Source organism: Prionailurus viverrinus, chromosome D1, assembly GCF_022837055.1.
Source record: "Prionailurus viverrinus isolate Anna chromosome D1, UM_Priviv_1.0, whole genome shotgun sequence".
Classification (NCBI taxonomy): Eukaryota; Metazoa; Chordata; class Mammalia; order Carnivora; family Felidae; genus Prionailurus; species Prionailurus viverrinus.
In genome coordinates this window covers 63,635,328-63,653,922 of record NC_062570.1, presented here as the reverse complement: position 1 = coordinate 63,653,922, position 18,595 = coordinate 63,635,328, and the positions used below count along the sequence as shown (strand labels likewise).

At 44.1% G+C, this 18,595-nt stretch overlaps 2 protein-coding genes across 4 annotated transcripts in view; one reads left to right on the top strand and one right to left on the bottom strand.

Annotated features, from left to right (window-relative positions):
* Positions 1-18,595, bottom strand: part of DNHD1 (dynein heavy chain domain 1) — an 82,608-nt gene that overhangs the window by 6,927 nt on the left and 57,086 nt on the right. For both annotated transcript variants that reach the window (XM_047877359.1, XM_047877360.1), the window contains exons 25-32: positions 10,168-11,776; positions 9,773-9,981; positions 9,368-9,572; positions 9,193-9,295; positions 5,172-5,321; positions 4,743-4,925; positions 4,182-4,613; positions 3,503-3,962 (exon numbers count right to left, since the gene is read on the bottom strand). In XM_047877359.1, the coding sequence (XP_047733315.1) occupies positions 3,503-3,962; positions 4,182-4,613; positions 4,743-4,925; positions 5,172-5,321; positions 9,193-9,295; positions 9,368-9,572; positions 9,773-9,981; positions 10,168-11,776 (3,351 nt within the window). The remainder of the gene's footprint in view (positions 1-3,502; positions 3,963-4,181; positions 4,614-4,742; positions 4,926-5,171; positions 5,322-9,192; positions 9,296-9,367; positions 9,573-9,772; positions 9,982-10,167; positions 11,777-18,595) is intronic.
* The window catches only part of RRP8 (ribosomal RNA processing 8), a 64,552-nt gene that overhangs the window by 35,212 nt on the left and 10,745 nt on the right, over positions 1-18,595 (top strand). The window lies entirely within an intron of this gene.

Genomic DNA, 18,595 nt, shown 5'->3' with positions numbered 1-18,595 from the left:
CTTGGGGTTACACAGGGCTAATCAAGGCATCAATGGGGGCTGAAGTTCTAATCTGGGACTTGGGTCCTCTTTTAGGCTTACTGGTTTTTGACAGAATTCATTTCTATCTCACACATTCCCTGTAGCCCACTGCATCTTCCACCCAGAAATAATAGTTCCTTGAATCCTTCTGTGTTTCAAGTTTTCCTGACTGCCTCTTCTTTCCTCCTTGCTTCTTTGAAGGGCATATGTGATTACATTGGGCCCACCCAGATAATTCAGGATATCTCTGTCCTGTGTGTGTGTGTGTGTGTGTGTGTGTGTGTGTGTTTAGCTTATTTATTTTGAGAGAGAGAGGCAGAGAGAGAGAATCCCAAGCAGGCTCTGTGCTATCAGTGCAGAGCCCGACTCTAGGCTCAAACTCACGAACCCTGAGATCATGACCTGAGCCAAGATCAAGAGTTGGACGCTTAACTGACTGAGCCACCAGGCAACCCCAGGATATCTCTTTATTACGGTCAATTGATTAGTAATCTTAGTTACATCTGCAGAGTCTTTTGTGCCATGTAACATAATCATAGGAGTAAAAATAGAGGACAAAGATGACGGGGGCCAAAATTCTGCCTACCACATGTAGCTGTTCAGATTTCTGGAAGATCTTTTGTTTTCCTGATGAAAGGGACAGAAATGGCTAGCAGCAACTCTGACATGATGCTTGGAAGGATAGCACCCAAATATGGTGGCTGGAAAAACCAGGAACTTATTTCCTCATAGTTCTGGAGGCCAGAAGTCCACAGTCAAGGTGTTGAGAAAGCTGTACTCTCTCTGAAGCTTTTAGTATATGTGCTGCCGAAGCGAGCACTCTCTCTGAAGCTTTTAGAGAAGACTCCTTCCTTGCCTCCTCCAGCTTCTGGTGGTTCCAGGAGTTCCTTGGCTTGTGACTACATAACTCCACTGTCTGTCTCCCTCTTCATGAGGCCTTTACTTTCTGTCCCTATGCCTTCTCTTTTTTCTAAGGACACTTCTCATTGATTTAGGGCCAACCCAGATAATGTAGGGTAATCTCATTTCAAGGTTCTTAATTATATCTGCAAGACTCTTTAACATAGAGGTTCTGTGGGTTAGGATTCAACCCACTATAATGTGATAAGCCAACATGCTAGGGATTATTGAGCAGAAAGACAAAAGGATCTGGGTACTTGAAGGCAACACTGAAGGCTGGTGCCTGCTTATCTCAGTACTTCTTATAATGTGAGATACATAAATCCTTCTGTCTTAAGCCATGGTAAGTTGGGCTTTTGTTACTGATAGTGATAGCATTTCTACCTGATACAGCGAGTTAGTGGGGAGGCAATGAGGATTTTTCTTTTCCCTACTAATCTGTGTGGTGGGTAAGAAGTTGGTTTATCTCATGGGATTTGGACCATATGCTCACTGAACTTCAGTGGATTTAGAAGAAGGCATGCTGGCTACTTCTCTACTTAGATGAGAGAAACAACCCTCAGGAAAAAAAAAACTGTAAGAAAATTCCTTTCTGCTCATATCAAGCAATTTCAGACCACAAATGTTCAGATACTCATGCACCTTGAGTATCTTGCTGATTTGTAAAGATGATTATCTACCTCATGTTGCATGGAATAGGAAATTACTCGCTATTGGAAGAGGCTGGAAAATCGGGGAAGGTAATTTTCCAGATCCATCTCAAGCACTTCTCTTTATGCATTCTCTGCTTGACAAATTTAATAGTCTCCCTTCCCCTTTTGATTTGGATACAGCCCCCAAGTATTAGGGGCTATGCTCCATGGCCAATTACCCTGAGCTCACTACTCAAACTATTTTCTTACTACAGCTCTGAGCTGAAGGCCAAGGTTTAGCTGGATGGCAATTAAGGCTTAGTGGAATTTCTCAAGCCCCCAGAACCAATGTTAAGAGAGAAGACAGAAAATAGGGTTTAAATTCAAGAATGAGAGTGTACCAAGATTTCTGGCATTGGTTAATAGCTAACAGAATCCTTACAGATGAAATCTGAAGGAAAGAAGATGAGAGATTTAGTGGAATTAGCCAGAAAATCCTCTATCTGGTAACAAGTGATCAGTGTTTGCTTAATTTGAAGACAAATCCTAAGCCCCCATCCCATTCCGATAGGAAGTGGCTATGTACGGCTGAACAGCTGCAAACAGGATTCTTGACCAATGTTCCTTTCACAGATAGCCCTGGGTACAATGGACAAGGAACATCATACTGTTCATTAGAACACAGGATAGCTGAAGTGGCTGTCCCAAGAACTCACTCTATAGCCAGTGAAGTGATGCTAATCATTTGCCTTCCTATCTCTGTCTGGCATTACACAGTACATGCTAAAGACTAATTAGATAAGTGTGTGTTTCTTACCCTTATCCAGTTTCTAAACAGGAAGTTTACTGTAGTTATCTTGATTTGATTTTGCTTCACTCTGCATATTGGATGTACTGCTATGGTGAGATTGAGAGTATACTCTGTCATAGGTTATAGAATCACAAAGAGCCACATCTAACTCTGATCAAGAACAATGAACACTGTTCACAGCTCCTGGACTCAGAATTGGATGCTGCAGCTAGATGTTTCTTCATTGTGTCCCTTACTAGAAAGGGTGTAAATTTACTTATAGTTGCACATGTGAAAGTTATATACTGTGTATTTTCATAATGGTGTATGGGCACAATGGAAGGTTATGCTGGACAGCCAAGGGATGGAATGTAATAATGGTAGCAGTAATACATGAGTAGTAATACTAAAATTTTTGAGAAATTATTTTTAGGCACTATGTGAACCCCTTTTACATAAATTATCTCATTTAATATGATGTTTTGTAAGATGGGTATAATTAAGATGCTAATTTTATTGTCAAATAAATTTTGGCTTAGAGAGATTAAGTACCATGTCTTAGTTTGCATAGCTAGCAGAGAACAGGTATTTGACCCAGACAGTCAGATTATAGAGCCCACATTACAGACTGCTTTATTATGTACCTTCCATTGTAGATATCTATTACTGTCCCCGGTGCAACTCCCAACACCTTCTGGGAAATAAACACCATTTTCTCCTTCCCCTACCCAATACCCTTGCTTCCTTCCCCTAGGAAACACCTCCTTCTGACACTCTACCCAGATAGGTCTCTGCTCCAAGCAGAGATAATAGAAATATTTCCCCAGAATTCCTGAACATGGGATAAATTCCGACAGTAAGGAAGGCTCCGAGTTGTAGGCCAAGTTTCTAAGAGTGCTGAGCAGACCAAGGAAGTGGAAGATCATGGACTGGTCAGACATGTAAAGTCAGAATCATTGCAGTATAGGCCCCAAGATGCAAATGTGACCTAATTTATTAATATCATGTAGGCTGCTGAAATCTAGGATACGCTGGCTACAAAAATTTAGTGTCTTTATTATGAAAGGGAGGACCACCTGTGGCTGAGTGCTGGCTGTTCAGATACCTGAGAAGGAGAAGCATTATGTTCATTATCCCTGGCTTTATATCTGCACTTTACCTGGACCTCGGGCCAAGCATCTAGTCTCTTGCAGAGGCAGTGGGTTCAGCCAGATGGGGGCCTGGTTGCTAGGGTCAAGCAACAGAGGCCAACGGAAGCTGGAGTAGTGGGTGTGACTTCGCAGGAGCAGGCCTGCCAGGCGGGCTGACTTTGCCTGGGGCTTCAGGTCTCGGTCCCACTGGAACTGTTCAGATTTGGAGCTAAGCAGGGTCAGAAGGTTGAAGGGAGAGCGTGTGGAGAGCAGGGGGTTCTTTGGTGGCATGATGGCAGATTTCTGCTTCTGCTTCAGGGCCTGTGCCACATCATCTGGGCCCAGGGGCTCCTGGAAGCCCCTGCACAGAGCCAGCCACTTGTCCAGTAGCTCCTGGCGCCGCAGTGCTGGGAAAGGACCCAGGTAGATGATGGCAGCTGAACACAGAAGGGCATCCCCGAACATAGTCGTGCAGTGCCCCTTCAACTTCTGGTGTGGAAGGGAAGAACAGAGGGCATGTAAGCCAGCGAGGAGGGTACAGGCAGAGAGGGTCTGGTAGAGAGGGCGTGAAGCAGGGTATGCAGGAAAGCATGGTAAGGAGGGCAGTGGGACAAAGGGAGGCAGTGATGGTGCAGGGAGGAGCAGAGTTGTTGGGGTCAGTGGGACAGAAATGAGCTTTGGGGGAAGACCGGGGCAGGAGCTGGTTACCTGGAGCTCTGTAGTCCAGGACTGCATAGGTGTGAGCAGTGCAGACTTTATGGGCCACTTGTGATATTGGCCACATTGAGCGTGAATGAGATTCTCCATCACACGGTTGTGCGAAACCCAGGAGTCTTCCAGCTTATTGGCCAGATCCAGTTTGTGCTCCAGGGTCTCCTGGGCCTGGAACTGGCGGTGGCCCAGGAGGGCCTGCTCCCGAGCCAGCGTGGCCTCTATCTGCCGCAGCAGCAGGCCCGTGGGCAGTCCCCGACGCTGTGCCAGCCCATAGCGCAGGACGGCCCAGAGCCAGGCCGCCAGGCTCGCTGCAGGTATGCTTACTGCCCGCAGAGCTGCATCACTCATACCTGGAGCCTTCAGAGCTTGGGCTAACTTTATCATCTCAGAGTCTGTCATCTTCTCCTTGGGGAAGAACACCAGCTCCTGGGAAAATGTGTTAAGAGGGGTAGGGGCAGACACAGGTGCTCTGGACCTGGCCCTAACAGCCTCGCTCTGCCAAGTCTGCCCTTTGTGCCTCTGCTCTCCTCCTCCATCGTGCTCCACATTCCCTACCTGATAAAAATCCTCGGTGCATAAGAGCTGCTTGGCGCTGGCCCAGCCTGTTTCACAGTGGAACAGATCGCACAGGGCATCGGTCACCCGGACCACAGATTCCGGTGGTACTCGATAGCTCCGTAGCTCCTCAAAGTCGGCTACCTGCAGCTGGCTCAGAGGCCCCAGGAATGCCTTGCCCATCTAAATGAGGAGATATGCACTCTTGAAGTGAATTTCCAAAGCGTCCTCTTCCTTCAATGTGTTGCCAGGAGTGATCACCTCTTCCTAGGAGTTCCCATGAGGGACCATTCCTCAAGCCATCCTACTTCACCCCTCCCCCACGAGACTCCATGACAAGTCACCCCATTCTTTCCTCTGGGCATCCCGTGAAGTGTTGTCCCCTCCCAAGAGAAGAGCAGCACAGGGCAGGCAGCAGCAAGACCCCACCTGCTCCAGGAAAGCCTCATACTGAGCCCGCAGGGCATCCCGCTGCTTGGTCAGGTTCTTGATGAGGTCCTCCTGCTGCTGACACTCCGCCAGCTGCCGCCTATACAGCAGCTTGTCTTGCTGGAGCTGCTGCTGAAGTATGTGGAGGTTCTGCAAACAGAGGTCCAGGCACTGCAGCTCCAGATCCTGGGCCAGGTGGGCTTACCCCAAGGGGAGCCCTGTGGGCTTGGGACTGCAGCATACTCCTCACTTGATAGTCAGGAGGAGCTAGTTGAACTCCATGTAGGCCACAGATAAAGACTGGGCCCTGGAACTATCACTCACTGGTCTATGACTTACACACTTGGTGATGCAGCTCCCAGTGGGTGACTGCTTCTCCTGAACTGCCACATAGGCCCAGGCAGTCTGACTCTGAAGCCCACATGCTTAACCACTATGCCATACTCTATCTTACTTGATCCATTAGTGGCATTTGTCATACAAGACAGTTTCCTCCCTCTTGAAACATTGTCCTCCCTTGACTTTCATGACCCCATGTACTCCTTTGGCTTTCTCCAACTTCTGTGGCTGCTCTTACTCAGTCTTCTCCTCTACCATCCCTTCAGTATTCCACAGCAATGTTTCAGGGCCCCCTTACCTTCTCATCCTACACTTCTATGTGCCCTCCCTAATCTCATGCCTTTCATTACCACTTAAATTTTAACAACTCTCAAATTGCTCTCTCTAGCCAGATTTTTTTTCCTGAGCCCCACATCCATGTGTCCATCTGCTTCATGGCAATCTCCTCTTCAATGCCTCACAGGCCCCTCAGAGCCCACATGCCCACAAATGAACAACATATTCACTGTGCCCTGCCAGATCTCTTGCAATCTTACTCATCTCCTCACCCATTCTTTTTCACAGAGAACTGTAGCAAAACACAGTTTCCCAAGGAAGAAAATCCCATTGTTACTCTGGCTCCATCTCTTCTATTCCCCCAAACCCAACTCATCTTCAAGGCCTTTCTGTTCTACCTCCCACATGTCCATCATGTCTGCTCCCTCACTGCATCTCAGTTTCCACTCTTACCCACTTCTTCTCCTCTGCTCTCCATGCCGTAGCCAAATACCATCATCATCATGTTTCAGAACATTTGCCAACTCTCCCAGTTGGTTTACGAGGCCTCTGTGCCCAGGAGACCTTAACTCCGCTTTCTAACCTTGTGTCTGTCCTTGCCCCAGCACCCCACTCTCCCAGCCATTCCTGACTTTCAGCTCCTCCAACGTGACACACATTCTCCTCCTTCTGGGCCTTTGCCCACGCTTTTGCTTCAGCCTGTGACAGTCTTCCCACCCACCCCCACTCCCTTTTACGCCAAATCCTAGCTAACCTCCAGGCATCACCTTTGGTGCACTTCATTCATTTCTTTACATATTTAAGGAATGATTTTTAGTGCTTGCCGTGTTCTACACATGGCTCTGTGCTACTTACTGTGGCACTTTGCTTTCTCTAGAAAGTCTTGATACTTCAGAGCTCCCTGGACTTTGTGATAACACAGTGTTATCACAGTAACAGTAATTGCCTAGCTGAGTCTATATGTTCCAGTAAACTAGGCACCATGAAGGCAATGACAGTGCCTTATCTTTCTTAATTAGGAGGAGCTATCATTTATTGAACTCTTACTATGTGCCAGCACTTAAAAAATTTTTTTTAACATTTATTCATTTTTGAGAGATAGAGAAAGACAGAGCGTGATGGGGGAGGGGAAGAGAGAGAGGGAGACACAGAATCCAAAGCAGGCTCCAGGCTCAGAGCTGTCAGCACAGAGCCTGACACGGGGCCTGAATCCATGAACCGCGAGATCACGACCTGAGCTGAAGTCAGCCGCTTAACTGACTGAGCCACCCAGGCGCCCCTGTGCCAGCACTTTTAAATGCTTTCCAAGTAAGATGTCATTTAATCCTCATCCTAACCTCTCTGGGTCTTACTTTTCTCGTCTATAAAATGGGAAAAAGGATAGCCACCTCAGAAAGTTTTGGCAAGGATTCTAGTGACTTATCTATCTAGATGTAGACATCAATGTAGACACAGACATAAATATCAATGAGTGGCTGGACAGAAAAAAAGTGGAGTTCCCTTAATTGTTGTAGAGTACAGTAATGAATAAATGGACCAGTGGAATATGAGAGAAAAGGGAGATGGAGGGCTCCAGAATGACTCCTGGGATTTGGCTTAAGTGACTAAATGGATGGTGATGCCATTTCCTGGTGTGGGGAACACTGAAAGAAGTACACACTATTACAGCTGTTGAGTGAATGGGCAAAGGATCTGACATTGAATGCCTCTGACACTATGAACCTCTCTCTCCCTCTCTCTCTCTAAGATTTTATTTTTAAGTAATCTCTACACCCAGTGCGGGGCTCGAACTCAAAACCCCTGAGATCAAGAGTCACATGCTTTTCCGACTGAATCAGCCAGGTGCATCCACTATGAACATCTCTTATTCAGATTTTTGGGTTTCTTATGTTGTGCTTTGATATAACTGACTCAAAGAATAGTAGCACCTTTAAATCAGATCAACAGTTCCTGGTATTCATCACTTGTTTTTCAACACAAGACACTGGAATTTGGAAAACACTTGATGGGCATTCCTGTCCCTCTGTGAACTATTTTGTTTTGTTTTGTTTTCACCTTAATGAGCCCTGAAGTTTTATCTAAGCTAGTGACCCTTGGTGGTGAATGGTAGGAGGGTACCAGTACCGTGAGAACTCCAACATCATTTACAGAGAACACGTTGACAACCATGCATGTAGACACAATGGAAGCCATGCCCCTAGAGTTGCACAGCACTGGGTGATATCCCTGAGGCACCCATCAAAAGGGACAGACTGGCCACTGGGAGCTGTATGGCCCGAAAGCCCAGTTGAGGGGAAGTATTTGTCCTTTTGTCCAACCCATTTGAACTAGTGAGTTGACCACTAGTTCACTTCTCTGCAGTTATCCCTGAACCTTCACCAAAGCCTTGTGTAGCAGGAATAAAAAGAAAAGCTATTTTGGAATTCTCTCTTATTAAGAACAAAATGAGATTTAAGTTTGGACAAGAAAAATATCTCTTGTTACATGAGAATTGTGTTGGGAGAGTTCTAAAGGAAAAGTGGAGTGGTTGAATAGCATTGTGAGTGGGCACGGGGAGAGGGAGGAGAAGAGAAGAGCTGATTACTGGGAAATGCCCTGTGGAGGGTGACTAAAGAAATTCAGGACATTGAGGTCTAGTGTACCATTCCAGTCTCTGGTCTGGTCTAAAATCTAAATTGACCCACTGCCATCGCCCATCCACATTTCCTGGTGGACACAAGAGCCTTGTATAGTCAGTGCTTTTGTGGAGGGAAGAGGTACAGAGACAAAGCTATATGGGAGAACAGGATGGCTATAAGAGGTGTGCTAACGAGTCATGATAGAGAATCCAGGAGAAGAAGAGATAAGAGTAGAGGTGATCATGAGAGTATAATCTCTGCCCTGTTTCCGTTGGGAATCCATGGAGATTTGGGGGAGTACACTGAACTTCCCATAGTCAAGGTACATACTGAGGACACCAGAAGAAGACACTGGGGTTTCATGTGTTTAGAAGAATCGGCCTGATCTCAGCTGTGCCATGGGCAACCTTGAGCCTAAGCTCTAAAGGAGGTGATAGCAGAGACTAAAGAGATCCCCTGAGGAAAGGAGTACTCTTAAGAGATAAGAACTGAGGCTCAGAGGTGCCTGGCTCAGTAGGTAGGAAGTGTCTGGCTCTTGATTTTAGCTCAGGTCATGATCTCACAGCTCATGAGTTCGAGCCCTGCGACTGGGCTCTGCACTGTTGGGATACTGTCTCCTTTGCCCTCTTCCCCTCCCCTGCTTTCTCTCTCTCTCTCAAAATAAATAAAAATAAACTTAAAAAAAAAAAAAAACCCTTAGGTTCGGTTTGATTGGTTCCTCCAAAATCCCCCTTTGGTCTCCTGCTTTGACCCTACTGTGCATACCTCACAATCTTCTCCCCCTTTACCTTGCGGGAACTTTTCAGCAGCTGTTCCAAGTTAAAGACAAAGTTGGTGTGGGCATTGTGTTTCTCCATAAGCATTCTCAGATTTTCCAGGGCATTCTGGATCCTGGAGAAACAATATACCAATTAGTGGACCCAAGGAAGCAGGAGGTACAGTGCAGGAAATGGGGCCACTCACCGTTGGGCCTTCTTCTTAATCTGCAGAGTCATCTGTTGCTGCAGCAGCACGAAGGTGTCCAGAAAGTCTAGAAATGTCTTGGGGGTGACTAGTGGCAACTCAGGGCATAGGTGTCCATGGTAGCTGGCAGCCGAAAGGTGGATGAGAGCCATGGCTTTGGCCACACTGGGAATTGATGCCTGGAGGTCTGGGCACTTCAAGGAGTCTGAAATGGGCATGAATTTAGCCTGGGCTTGTGAACTTGTAGGGGAATGGGAAAGAAAAGGGACCCTCTTCTGATTTAGGAAAAGGGGCAGAAAAGGTGAAGGGGGTCACTAGGTTCTAGGGAGAGAGAGAGAGAGACTGACCTGAATCCTCATTAAAACTTGGTTGGGATGAGTAGTGAGAACAGTAAAAAGGGCTCACCATCATCAATGGATGGATTCTGAGCACCCTCCAGGTAGTGCCGGACCACACTGATCAGGGAGTCTTGGTCCCAGGGTTCATAGCGGTCAATGCTAGCAATGGCCAGTTGAAGAAGCCTCAGGTAAAGGGTGGAAGGCAGCTGTTTGTGGGCCTGGTCATCTCCAATCAGGATGAAGATGTGCAGGTGGTTGCACACTTGCTGGTAGAACCTGTGGGCCAGGAGCTCAGATACTGTCCTCCCCTTTATCCCTGTTTGCCCATCGAGGTCCCAACCCCAAACCTGACCCCTTATCCCTGATCTGAGCTCTCACAGCAGCTCTTAGATTTCTTTTTGGCCTTTTGGCCAGGACAGAGCAAGAGCAAAGCAGTTCCTAGTATGGGGTTCTTGGCCTCACCTGTGCAACAGCACTTCCTTCTTGATGTTCTGCTTGACACTAAGGTTCTCCTTGGGGAGATGTTCTTCAATACTTTCCAGATCTGCCTCTGTATACTGGTCAGGGAAACTTCCCGAGGTTGCCAGGGCCAGCAGACGATGAAGGGTAGTAAGATCCACACCCTTGGGCACCAGCAGGGCCACTGGCTGGCCTAACATGCCAGCATGCCAGCTGGCATCCCGTAGACACTGGAGAATGGCCTCCTCTGAGCCAGATGGCAGATGGAAGAGGTGGGCCTGATAAATGCTAGCTGCCAGAGTGATGGCAGTACGGCGCCCAGTACCCAAAGCCCCTGAGAGCAGTATGCCATGCTGCCGAGGCCTGGCCAGCACCCGGACCAGGTGGGCCACGTGCATGGCCATGGCGTGGCAAGAGGCAAGGGAGGCGTTCAACTTCAGCTGAGAGGCTGTGGTGGACAGCTGCTCCTCCAGGCTCTCCCACTGCCGTTCCAGGTACAGGCTGGGGCTCTCAGAGTTGGACCCTAGTGTCAGCTCCTGACTGAAGACCAGGTCAGAGGGCTTTTCCCAGGGGCAGAGTAGTAGCACTGGTAGCAACAGAGGAGAGACCAGGTCCATCTGGGTGGTTTTCTGCCACCAACTCTTGTTTCTGTTTAACTGAAGTTTGCAGCTGCAGGTCTTTGTGCCTTCCTCCTGGCTTGTATCCTGGCTTATAATTTCTGTGCTTTCCTTCTTTACTGGTGCTGTGGAAGGTGCTAGACCTGAATCATTGGAGGGTGAGCCTGTGGTGACCTGAAGCCCATAAGGGTCGTCCTCCTCCTCTGTCTCACTGCCACTGTTGCTTAAGTCCTCCCACTGGGCCAACTCCCCTTCAGATTCCACTTCGGGCACTCTCTCCTCCTCATCTTCTTCCTCCTCCTCATAGCCCTTGCCCCCATGCTGGGGTGCTGGCTCACAGCAGAAGACACTCTGAGCTACTTCTAGGAGCAGGTTGGCACAGTAGGAGCGTTCTTTAGGGCTATCCAGCCGGTCACAAAATGTCCTCTGTGCCTCATGCAACCAAAGACGCACCATGTTACGTGTGGCCATCATGACTGTCAGGCGGGTGCCACGTAAGCCTGACACCCGGTGCAAGTGCTCCTGATGGTTGGGAACATCCAGAAAACCCCGGGAGCCCATCCTGGTTGGCAGCAGCTGCAAGCTGCCCAGTAGTTGGCTCACAGAGTGCAGGGAAAAGCGGTAATGTGGGTGGAGCGGGGAAGGCATAAAGCAGTTGCCCACAGCCTCCCAGGCCTCCACTGAGGCCCGGACCAGGGCTTTTGCTAGAACCGCCTCCCGTTCCACAGAGGGGAAGCGCTCAAGCCAGGCCTGGATGCTAGGTGTATGCCTGCTCAGAAGGATGGCCTGGGTCATGCTACCCAGGGCCAGCACTGTGAAGAGTCTAAAGAGACGTGGGCACAGTGGGAGCTCACAGAAGCCTGGTACTGTGGCAGTGGCAAGGAAGTTGACTAGAGGCTGCAGCATCTGCAATTCCAAGGTGCTGTGGGCATACACCGTGCCATCTATGGCCTGGCGCAAAGTCTCCAACACTGGCTGGCAGGTCTTCTCTGGGTCTGTGGGACATGAAGACTGACAGTGAGGACATGCAGGTGCGCACATGACGGTGTCACCGGTTCTTCCTATTCCTGCTTCCCTGGGTTTACTTCGGGCACACACAGGGTTCTAAAGGAATTTTGTACACCGGATGTGCTGGGACTTTGTCATGTCTGAGTATATTGTTCTGTCTCCCCCACACCCTCCCTAAAAGCGAGTGATTTCTTCTTCCTTCTCCCTGAAAATCCTACTTCTGTGACCAATTATTTGTTAACAACAGGAAGTTTGGAAGCTGGGACGGATGGAAGCCTGATCTGACACAATAGGGGGAAAGTGCAGTCATCACAGTCAAGAGAGAGGAGTTCTCACACACACACTTTTGTGCAGTCAGTGTTAAACTATGACTTATGTAAAATAAAATGTACACATTTTAAATGTGTAGCTCACGAGTTCTAACAAATGTGCACACCTATGTAACCGCTACTCCAATGATATTTGGAACATTTTCATCACCTCAGAAAGTTCCCTCATGACCCTTTGCAGTCAGTACCCTGCCACATTGTCCCAGGAACTTCTATATGATCTAATTTGTATCACTATTGCTTAGCTTTGCTTGTTCTAGAACTTCATGTAAAGGGAATCGTATTGTATGTAATTTAGCATGTCTGGCTTCTTTCACTCGGCATGATTCTGATATTCATCCATGTTTCACGTGTGTCAGTTTATTCTGTTTTATTGGAGTAGTAGTCCATTATAAAAATACCACAACTTGTAGACCCACTGACACGCTGATGGACATTTAGGTTGTTTCTAGGTTTTGACTGTGCAGAATAATGCTGCCACAGGTGCTGTTGACCACTCACTAATCTTTCTTTTGTGAAGTATCTTTTATCCATTTTTAAAAATGGAGTTTGTTTTCTTATTGAGTTGTAAGAGCTTTTTTATGTATTCTGGGTATAAGTCCTTTGTCAGATATGTGTACTGTATTTTTGTCTATGGCTTACTTTTTCATTTTCTTAACAGTGTCTTTTGAAGGGCATAGGTTTTTGATTTTCACAAAATCCAATATTTGTGTCCTAAGAAATCATTGCTTCTAACCAAGGTCATACAGATTTTTCTCTAACATTTTTTGTAAAGTTTTATAATTTTAGCTTTTACATTTAGGTCTTTAACTGATTTATAATTAATTTTTGTGTATGTCATGGGGTAGGATTCAGGGTTTCTTTTTTTTTTTTTTAATTTTTTTTTTTTTCAACGTTATTTATTTTTGGGACAGAGAGAGACAGAGCATGAACGGGGGAGGGGCAGAGAGAGAGGGAGACACAGAATCGGAAACAGGCTCCAGGCTCTGAGCCATCAGCCCAGAGCCCGACGCGGGGCTCGAACTCACGGACCGTGAAATCGTGACCTGGCTGAAGTCGGACGCTTAACCGACTGCGCCACCCAGGCGCCCCAGGGTTTCTTTTTTTTCACCAAACAGATGTGTAGTTGTTCCAACTGCCCTATTGAATTATTTTGGTACATTTGTTGAAAAGCAATTGACTATATATGATTATATAAGATTCTCTGTTTTCTCCCTTTAGTCTGTCTGTATCCATGTCCTTATATGAATACCCCACTCTCTTGATTACTATAGCCCTGTAGTAAGCATTGAAATAAATAGTGTAAGCCTTTCCACTTTATTCTTTCCTTCCTTCCTTCCTTCCTTCCTTCCTTCCTTCCTTCCTTCCTTTCTTACATTTATTTATTTTGAGAGACAGAGACAGAGCACAAGTTGGGGAGGGGCAGAGAGAGAAGGAGACACAGAATCCGAAGCAGGCTCCAGGCTCCAAGCTGTCAGTACACAGCCCGATGCGGGGCTAGAACCCACAAACAGTGAGATCATGACTTGAGCTGAAGTTGGATGCTTAACCGACTGAGCCACCCAGGTGCCCCTATTCTTCTTTTTCAAAGTTGTTTTGGCTCTTCTAGGTCTTTTGTGTTTCCATATAAGTCTCAGAATAAGCCTATCAATCCTGTCATTTTATACCAAAAACAAACAAACAAACAAACAAACAAACAAACAAAAAAGCCTGCTCAGATTTAGAAGATTTAGATTGGCATTCCACTGAATCTATAGATCAACTGGGGGAGGAGAATGAGCTCTGTAATGATATTAACTCCTCTGACCCATGAACATGGTATATCTCTTCATTTATTTGTCTCCTTTACCTCAGCAATATTTAGTGATTTTCAGTGTATATATCTAAGTTTATTCCTAAATATTTTAAGCTTTCAGATGATATTTTAAGCTATATTTAAAATTTTTGATTGCCAGTTGTTACTAGGATATAGAAATACTTATGATTTCAATAGATTTACTTTGTATCCTATGACCCTGCTAAATTAAATTCACTTATTTATTCTCGCAGTTTTGTAGGGTTGTTTTGTTGTTGGTGGTGATGGTGTAGATTACTTAGGATTCTCTGTAGAAAATCATGTTGGGGCACCTGGGTGGTTCAGTCGGTTAAGTGTCCAACTCTTGATTTCAGCTCAGGTCATGATCTCACAGTTCATGAGTTTGAGCCCCACATCGGGCTCTGTCTTGAGATCACAGAGCCTGCTTGGTATTCTCTCTCTCCCTCTCTCTCTGCCCCTCCCTGGCTTGCTCTCTCTCTCAAAAAATAAACAAACATTTAAAAAATAAAAAAAGAGACAAAATCATGTTATATGACAGTAGAGAGAGTATTAGTTTGTCTTTTCCAATTTTAAAAGCTTTTATTTCTTTTTCTTATTGCACTGATGTGGTGCACTAATGTGCACCAGAGACCCACTGATGGGCCTCTGGTGCAATATTGAATAGAAGCAGTGAAAGTGGATGTTATTGCCTTGTGACTGATCTTATAAAGTGTTCAATATTTCACCATTAAGTATGTAATTAGCTGTAGGTTTTAATAGATGTCCTTCATCAAACTGTGAAAGTTCCCTTCTATTCCTAGTCTGCTGAGAGCTACCATGAATAGTGTTGAATTTTATCAAATGCATTCTCTTTATCTACTAAGATGATCTTACATGTTTTCTCATTTATTCTATTAATGTCATAAATTATACTGATTTTTGAATGCTGACTCAACTTTACATTCTGGGGATATAGTCCATTTGATCACAATGCTCTGCTTAAACTACATCCCACAGATTTTGATATGTTTTGTTTTATTATTCAGTTCAAAATATTTTCTAATTTCCCTTGTGATTTCTTTGATGCATGAATTATTTAGAAGTGTGTTTATTGCAAAGAATTTGGGAATTTTCTAGCTGTATTATTGAGTTTTATTATTGTAGTCAGAGAAAATATTCTACAAATTTTAATCCTTTGACATTTGTTGAGACTTATTTTATAGCCCAGCATTATCATTTATCTTGGAGAATGCTCCATATACACTTGAAAAGAAAGTGTATTTTGCAGATGGTGGGTATGATGTTCTGTAAATGTAAATATAGTTGATAGGGCTATTTAGATCTATATCCTTATTTCCTCTCTCCTGTTCTATTAAGTATTGAGAGGAGTATTAAATCTCCTATAGTGATTTTGGACTTGCTATTTGTCCCTCATTTCTATCCATTCTTTTTCTTTGTATATTTTTGTATTTATTTATTTATTTATTTATTATTTTATTATTATTTTTTATTTATTTATTTTTGAGAGAAAAAGACAGAGAACGAGCAGGGTAAGGGTAGAGAGAGAGGGAGATACCTCTATACTATACAATAGTATAATCAGAAGCAGGCTCCAAGCTCTGAGCTGTCAGCACAGAGCCTGACGTGGGGCTTGAACCCACAAACTGTGAGATCATGACCTGAGCCAAAGTTGGACGCTTAACTGCAGAGCCCAATGCGGAGCTTGAACCCACAAGCTGTGAGATCGTGACCTGAGCTGAAGTTGGACACTTAACCGACTGAGCCACCCAGGCGCCCCTCTTTTTCTTTGTATATTTTGAAGCGGTTTCAGGTGCATACACATTTAGGACTTTTATGTCTTTTTTATTAATTAAATCTTTTAATTCTGAGATATCCAGTTCTCTATCTCTGGTAATACCCTTTGTCTTGAGGGACTTTTTGGAGTGCTTAGGACTTTACATTTAATGTAATTATTCATACAGTTGGTTTAAAGTCCATCATATTGTCATTTGTCTTCTAATTGTCTCTCTTTTTTTTAATTCCTCTATTGCTCATTTCCTGCTTCCTTTTACATACTTAAATATTTTTATATTTAAAATATATTTTAAATTATACTCTTTGCTATTGTTATTGAGTGATTTTTCTAGGGTAACAATATGCCTCCTTAATGTATCAATACTTAGATGTAATATTGTGCCACTTCACACCTCATGCCTGACCTTTCCCAATTCCTAGTTCACATTTCACGAATGCAAGAACCTTACAATAGTATAATTTTTACTCACTGCTCCCACCCTATCCTTTTGCTACCGTTCCAGGTTATTTTCTACTTCTGCCAAAAATGTTATTACTTTTATTTTTAAACTATCAACTGTCTTTTTACATTTTTTAAAATGTTTATTTATTTTTGAGAGAGACAGAGACAGAGTGCAAGCAGGGGAGGGGTAGAGAGGGAGACACAGAAGCTGAAACAGACTCCAGGCTCTGAGCTGTCAGCACAGAACAGAGCCTGATATGGGGCTTGAACTCACGGACCATGAGATCATGACCTGAGCCAAAGTTGGACACCCAACCGACTGAGCCACCCAGGCGCCCCGACTATCAACTATCTTTTAAGGAAACTAAGAGATGAAGAAGAAGGTTACTTATATGCACCCACACATTTACCATTTCTGGTGCTCTTCCTTCTTTTCCATAGATCTGAGTTGCCATACAATTCTATTTCCCTTCTGCCTGAAGAACATCTTTTAGCATTTCTTATAGTGCAGTTCTAGCGATAGTAAATCTTCTCAGCTTTCATGCATCTGAAATACTTTTTATTTTATCCTCATTTATGAAGAGTATCTATACTGGACAGAGAATTCTAAGGTGACAGGTCCCCCTCCCCTTTTAGTACTTTAAAGATGATTATTTCACCATCCTCTGGGTTCTGTTGTTTCTGATGGGAAGTTAACCATCATTCTTAATATCATTCATCTGTACATAATGTGTTTTATCTTTTCTCTGACCACTTTCAAGTGTCTCTTTCTTTGATTTTCAGCTGTTTGACTATGATGTGCCTGGGTGTGGTTTTCTTTTTATTATTTTAATTGGGGATAACTGAGCTTTCCCCTTCTGAAAGTCAGTATTTTCCAAGAAATTTGGGAAAATTTTGTTCATTATTTCCTCATAGGTTTTTTTCTGCCCTAATCTCACTCTCCTTTCCTTCGGGAACCCCAGTTACATGTGTGTTATACTGAAGCTGTATTCATATTCAGTATTTTTCTGTTCTTTAGGATTCACTGACTTTTGCTATTGCCAATCTGCTGTTAAACCATGCAGTGACTTTTTCATTTCAGTTATTGTGTTTTCCAGTTCTTTCCATTTCCATTTAGTTATTTTTGGTAGTTTCTATTTCTTTGCTGAGATTACTTATGCGTTCACTCATTAAGATCATATTTTCCTTTAAGAATCTGAGTACTTTTATAATAGCTGCTATAAAATATTTGCTAAATTCTACTTCTAGACCATTTCAAGGTCAGTTTTTATTGACTGTTTTCTCTAGACAATGGGTCACAGTTTTTTGTTTTGTTGTATGTCTTTTAATTTTTTTAAATTTTATACTAAATGTTTTGTTGGCTATTACCGTAGGACATCTTTTTTTTAATATCTTTTTAAAGTTTATTTATTTATTTTGAGAGAGAAAGAGAGAGAGAGGCAGAGAGAGAATCCTAGGCAGGTTCTGCACTGACAGTGCAAGAGCCCGAGGTGGGGCTAGAACTCACGAACCATGAGACCAGGACCCAAGCTGAAGTCGGACACCCAACCGACTGAGCCACCCAGGCACCCCACCCTAGGACAACTTTTACAATGCCAGCTGTAATATACTTCACTCCACAACATCGTTGCAACGTTTTCAGCCTTCCTGCTGAAATCTCTTCTCAGCTGCTATTCAGATCTGAATTTACCCTTTCTATTTACAACTGACAATCTGATTATTTGTGCAAATTTACTGAAAGGGCCAAATAAGATAGTTGCAGAAAATTACAGGTCTTGGTGCTAAACAGACTTAATTTTAATCTTGGTTCTGACATTTTACTGGCTAGAGTATCTTGGGCAAGTTATAAAAATCTTTCAGTTTCTTCATCTTTAAAATGATCATAGCAAATTTCCATCTTAATAGGATTTTATGAGCACTAAAGATGATATAAAGTTTGTAACACACAGTCCTCAATAAATTGTGCCTATTATTATTAAGTGTGTCTACAACCTGATTCAAGTTTTCTACATTTCATAAAAGACTTCAGTGTCTAACTGGACAATCCAGCTAATACTTTGGCCTATACTTTACTTCTGCCCATTCCCATGGGCATATCCCATGGCCACATTCAAACCTGTCATTATCACTCTAGAAACTTTAAATTTTAGTATCCCAGACTTTTATCTCAATTTCCCCTTTCCTTTGTAATCTTTGCTTCTATAAACTCTTAGTGAGTACTTACTTCCTCTTGGGTCTATCAGAATGAATAAGACAAATCTCTCTTCTCATGAAGTTCAGAGTGTAGTGGAAAGGATCAACAAGTAAACACACAATCATAAAACCATGGTTGTCACAGATTTTTGTACAGAGCATGAGATGAATATCTAACCTAGCCTGGAGGCTCAGATTTCCTGGAAAAGATGTTGCCTAAGCTTATGTGTAA